General features: G+C 45.7%; 1 protein-coding gene across 2 annotated transcripts in view; it reads left to right on the top strand.

Annotated features, from left to right (window-relative positions):
* The first annotated feature begins 5,009 nt into the window (after window positions 1-5,009).
* SMAP1 (small ArfGAP 1) overlaps window positions 5,010-6,000 on the top strand; it is a 214,598-nt gene continuing 213,607 nt past the window's right edge. Inside the window, exon 1 of one of the 2 annotated variants that reach the window (XM_021000139.2) lies at window positions 5,010-5,412. In XM_021000139.2, the coding sequence (XP_020855798.1) occupies window positions 5,295-5,412 (118 nt within the window). In that variant the 5' untranslated portion in view covers window positions 5,010-5,294. The remainder of the gene's footprint in view (window positions 5,413-6,000) is intronic. The other variant, XM_021000140.2, reaches the window with a different exon arrangement.

Genomic DNA, 6,000 nt, shown 5'->3' with positions numbered 1-6,000 from the left:
TTAGGTGCTGTTTGAATCACCATTTTGCAGGTGAAGAAACTAAGGCAAATAGAAAGTAAGAGACTTGGCCAGGTTCACATAGCTAGTAAGCATCTGAGGCTGGATTTTAAACTTGAGTGTCTTCCTGACTGCAGGTACTCTGTCCACTGTTTCACGTAGTTGCTTCCATCATGATGATTGGTTCAGTTTTGGAGATGTTGAAGTAACGGTGGAGGATTCAAAGAGCAATATTGTAATCTGCTGGTGTCCACTGTATATATGTCTACTAGGCTATAGGCTCCAGTCAGGTAAGGACTGTTTTATTTAAATTCTGTGTCTTCTGTAGCATTTAGCATAGTGCTCAACACATAGTTGTTATTGAGTAATTTCAGTCATGCCTGACTCTTTGTGACTCCATTTGGGTTTTGTTTTTTTTTTGGCAGATATTCTGGAGTGGTTTGTCATTTCCTTCTCTAGCTCATTTTACAGAGTTAAGAAACTAGTAGCTACTTAATAAATATTTGACTTGAACAGAAATGACTTGATATTGTGGGAAAAATCAGTACTGTGGCTAGGCACCATCATTCGAGAAAGGCAAGGTGGTGATAGTGAAAAGTGCACTGAACTTGTAGACCTTGGGGAAATCACTTAACCATTTATTTGCTTACAGATTATACTTCACATGTAAAATATAACCTCCTTGAGGTAAGGGAATGTTTCATTTTTGACTCTATGTCCCCAGCGTCTGGCACACAGTAAATGCTTGATAAATATTTATTGAATTGTTGAGTCTTTAAATGGAGGATTTGGACTAGAGTTCACTGAAGCTAAAGGCACAAAAGCCAGAGGAGAACCATTGCCCTTCTTTAAGAGGTGGTGTCTAGGTCTTCCTAGTTGCTAGTGTCTTCATCTTTGAGATTATCGCCCATCTGCTCCCCACATATATTTGTATCTATCTAGTCATTAATAGGTTGCCTCTGCCATTAGAGGGAAGGGCTATTTTTGTCTTTCTGTGTATCCTCAGAATTTGGCACAGTGTCTGGCATGCATTAAGCACTTAATACATGCATTTTGACTGATGGATTAAATACCTCCAGTTAGGGTGTAGGAGGAAGAAGGAAGAGGAGCCACTGTAGGGTATAGAGGGGAGGGAGTCAGAAGATGCAGATCACAAGGGTCAAGGAGGGTGAGTTTTCAGGAGAGACAGGAAATGATTGACCACAGTAAGGCTGGATGGGAAGAAAAACTTTCTTGAAATTAGAGATGCCAAAAGTGAAACAAGCTGACTCAGGAGATTCCCTCCCTCACTGCAGCTTTTCAGGGCAAGGCTGGCTGGCTGTCTACTTGTAAGATATGTTGTACCTGGGCTTCTTTTTTGAATATGATTTTTTTTAGGTGGCTGTGTTGAGGTACCTTCCAACTCTGTGATTCTATAAAATGCAACTGGGAAGTCACAAAGAAGGCAGATAATTCAAGTTTTCAGGTTTCACTTTACTCTCCCACTTGAACATAGAGTACAGAAGTTTTCTAAGCAGGTTGTCTTTTTTTCCTTTGTCTCGTTTCTCCCTAAATCAAATACTGTTTGCTGTGTTAAATGTTACTGGTTTGTTAAGAAGGTGGAAAGTGGGGTAGAAGCACTAGTGTGGTTCATAAGCCCTGGGGAGGAGAGGGCTTGGCTGCTCTTAAAGGTTAGGAATGGGAGCCAAGTTCAGGAGGACATCTCGTCTCTATTCCTACCATAGCAGAACACACCTCATTGGCAGTACCGAGTTTGATGGCCATCTAAAAGGCTGGGAGTAAAAGTCCACTTTGGTTTGTCTCCTATAGGAAAGCCTTCCCTAAAAATAATTATACTGAGTTCATAGAATCACAGATTTAAAGGTGTAAGGTATTTTTGAGCTCATTAAGCGCCACCTTCTCATTTTACAGATGAAGAAACTGAAGCCCAGAAAAATTAAGTGTCTTGTCCAGTGTCACATAGCTACTCAATGCTTGAGGTTCAAGCCCAGGTTTTCCTGACTCTAGTTGTAGTGAGAGAAATGATTGTTAATGACTAATTATGGGGGACATCCAGGCTTTTCCCATGTCTTATTTCCTTGTTTGAAGCCCAGCCTTTGAAGGACATTACTGACCTCTGCCAAAAATTAACTCCCCCTAGACCATCTTATCTAGGTGAATTCCTGCCCATTATGTCCTATTTAGGTTTTTGTAGGGTTAAATTATTTGATTAGATTGCCCAAGGCTGGGGTTGTTTTGGAAGTAAATACACAAAAGTCACATGCCCAGCCCCTAATCAGAATATGTCCCCCCCCTCTCATTATCATATTCATTTTCTCTCATTAATTGTTGGCCAGAGTTGATTTCCACCCTCAAGAACACCCACTTTTCCAAGGGCATATAAACACTGAATGGGTTCCATGAATTGTCTTTGGTATACAAGCCATGGCCAAATGACCATCCTTTTATTAATAATATTTTAGCATTATTAATAAAAAGATTGATTACCCATAAATTATTTCTATTGAAATTTTTAAGTGTCACACTAGTGAGCTCTGTACATACATACATTATCTCCATTCTCATTTCAGAACAGGCATGAAAGGAGAATTTCATTTCACTATAACTAATTTCAGCTCATTTTGCTCCATGTACAATCAATCTTTCCACTTAAATGTAATGTTTCCTGTCGGCCTAATAACTGACCCTGGTTCTCTGTACAAGCAAGCTCTGGCAGATACTTTCTAGCTGAAAAGTATTATAGAGTTAGAGTTTGAAGGGACTTTAGAAGTCATCTAATCTACTTTTCCCCTTATTTTATAGATGAGAAAATTGATTCCCAGGACTTTACTGTTAAGTGACTTGCCCAGAGTCACTCAGGTAATAAATGGCAGAGCTGGGATTTGAACCTAGGTCCTCTAACTTAAAAATCTAGCACTTTTTCCAGTATACTAGCTGCCTGAAGGCTTGCTTTGTGGTTTGGCCTCCTTGCTGTTCTTTGAAGACTCTCTATTTTCTCACTCTGGACAATTTTAACTGGCTGTCTCCCATGCCTGGGAACACTTTCTCTCCTCATCTCAGTCTCCTGGCTTCCTTCAGGTCCCAGTTAGAATTCCACCTGCTACAGAAACCCTTTCAGGATTCCCTTAATTCTAATGTCTTCCTTCTGTTGATTATTTCCAACTTATCCTGTATGTAGCTTGCTCATAGATAATTGTTCACTTGTTACCTCCACATATCCTGTATGTAGCTTGCTCATAGATAATTGTTCACTTGTTACCTCCACAGTTCACAACAGGGACTGTCTTTTGCCTTTCTTTGAAGCTACAGTTCTTAGCACAGTGTCTGGTACATAGTAGGCATTTAATAAATGTCTATTGACTGAGGACTAGCCTAGCTAAGTTTGGCCATCACCTGGTGGTTGATCATCAGGTGATAATGTCTTGGCCATAGTCACTCATAAAGAAACATCATACTGGATCCAGAGTCACATGACAGGTTCAGATCCTATCTCTGTCTCTCAGTAGCTATGTGGTCTTTAGAAAGTCACTTCATCTATCTAGTGGCTCAGTCTCATTATGTGCAAAATGAGGAGGTTGTACTAGGTGGGCTCCATGGCTTATTCTAAATTTATGATCCTTTGATCAGTTTCCTTATCTGTAAAAAGAGAAGATGGGAGTATAGATAGTTTTTGCTTTACATAAGTAGATCTTTACATAGTCTAGTAAACTGATTTTTATTAACTACAAATTTGCTTGAAGATATGGGGAAGGGAGGGAGGCAGGAAGGGGGCCATATGGGAGCCTGGGACAGAGAAGCAAGAGAAGAAACGTGAATGGGTCCAAGCTAGGAAGGATGGAAGACAGACATGTGGGTGGGCTGAGTGAGGCAAAGGTCTCCTTTCTTGGAGCCCAAAGTCTCAAGCCAAGCCCCAAGTCCAGCAGAGACCCAGGTCTCTCTGAGTCTATTCTTCTGCTTTCACTTGGAGGGTTTGAAGTTTTTTTGGGTGGAGGTGTAGGAGGCTGTGGATCATGGAGCAGAGGGGCAGGAAAGGAGAGAGAGCACAGTACTGTACAGTAAAGTTTTTTTTTGGAATGTGGATGTCTTTCAGAATTCTTTATATAAAGTTGAATTTGCATAATGTGAATTTATGTAAAGTGAGAATTGTCTTTAAATGGTTTGGGGGAGTCCATTCCAGTTCTAGCTTTACTAAAATGTGGAGGAAATTAACTATCAAAGTCAATCTCATGTAATCAACTAGACTCTGGAATTTGAATTTCATAGTTATACTCAATTTTGCACCTGGAAACTTCACATATTTTGATAATTCAAAAATAATACTAGCTCACTTCTCTAATGCTTTCCAAGGTATTTTTTTTTCACTGAAACTCTATGGGGTCAGTATAGTAAGTTCTAACTATGCCAATTTTAAAGAGCAGAAAATTGATTACTGTTGAATCTAAGACTTCTGACTCACGGGTCTATGGTTTCTTTTCATATACAATTTTTTTTTATTATTCTGTAAAACACAGTAGGTGCTCAATAAGGTCCTGTTGCTTGATTGATAAACTCAGATTACATATGTTCCAAACCTAAAACGAGGCAGGTAGCTGGCCAAACGGAAACACTGACCTAGAGTTAAGAATCCTCATTTTCCTGAGTTCAAATCTCACCTCAGACACTGAGTAGCTGTGTGACCCTGGGCAAGTGACTTAATCCTGTTTGCCTTAGTTTCCTCACCTGTAAAATGAGCTGGAGAAGGAAATGGCAAACCACTCCAGTATCTTAGCCAAGAAAACCCTAAACGGTGAGGAGGAGTCAGACACGATTGAACAACTACAAATCTAATCCCAGTACTAAATATCCTGCCCAATGACCCTGGGGGCAGGGAAGGGGAATGACTAGAATCCCTGAAGAAGGCCTTTGCGCATGCTCGCTAGGAGAGCGCAGCCCCGGTGGAGCCTGGGGACCCCTGCGCGTGCGCAGTGAGCCCAGCCGGCTTTGGGAGGGTGCGGGGAGCCGGCTTTCTTCCTTTAGAACGGCCCGGAAGTCAGCTCTCGCCTCCTTTCCTCCTTTCCTCCTCCCTCCCTCCCGGTGCCGGCTCGGGCAGTGCGTGCGGGCCCGGCGTGCTGCGAGGAGGCGGAGACACGTCGGCGCTGCTGCTGCCGCTGCCGCCTCTGGTGCCTCTGCTTGTGCCGCTGCCGCTGCCTCTCGGGCTAGCTCCTGGCGCTGCCTGGTGCGTTCGGCCCCGGCAGCCTCCCCGCAGCCCCAGCCTTCGGCTAGGCTCTGCCCTGCTCTGCCCGTCCCGGTCCCCCGCAATGGCGACGCGCTCGTGCCGGGAGAAGGCTCAGAAGCTGAATGAGCAGCACCAGCTGATCCTGTCCAAGCTGCTTCGGGAGGAGGACAACAAGTATTGCGCCGACTGCGAGGCCAAAGGTAGAGAGCGAGCGAGCGAGGGGCGGGCTGCGGGCGTCCGGGGTCCCGGGCCCTGCGGGCGCGAGCCGGCGGTCCTGCCCGGCCCGGGGCCACCGGCTGGGGATTTCAGGCCTGGGGGCGCGGTCACCCCATTCCCGCCCCGCCCTCCGCCCCCACGCCGCCTGCTGGGGAGAGGGGAGTTGTGGCCGTCGTGACCCCTTCTCCGGCCGGACCTTGGTCTTTTGCTGGTGCGGGAGGAGACGCGTGTGCTGAGCCCGCCTGGGCATCGGGGTCACCTCGCGTCTGCCGGGCGGGGGCGGGAGGCCGGGGGATGTTGTCACCAGAAGGAGCCTGTCGAGGGGCTCGCCCTCTCCCGCCCCGCCAGGAGCAGTGTCCTTCCCCCGCGCCCCTGCCCGTGCCCGGCTTGCCGCCGGGTATTGGCGCTGCCCTCCTGCTTGGGCATGGGGCTCTTGTCTTCGCCTCCCCCAAGGGGAGGGGTTTGCGGCCCATTTTTAGACCGGGTGAGGAGGGGGAGATGCCAGTAAGTGGATTAGGTGGGCATTTTCTGATTTTTTTTTTTTGGCGAGTGGGGTGGGGGTGGATGAGGCT

Source organism: Phascolarctos cinereus, unplaced genomic scaffold (genome assembly GCF_003287225.1).
Source record: "Phascolarctos cinereus isolate Bilbo 61053 unplaced genomic scaffold, phaCin_HiC Scaffold_5;HRSCAF=322, whole genome shotgun sequence".
In the NCBI taxonomy this organism is placed as follows: domain Eukaryota; kingdom Metazoa; phylum Chordata; class Mammalia; order Diprotodontia; family Phascolarctidae; genus Phascolarctos; species Phascolarctos cinereus.
The sequence above is the reverse complement of the archived record's forward strand: the minus strand, read 5'-3'. Positions and strand labels throughout refer to the sequence as shown.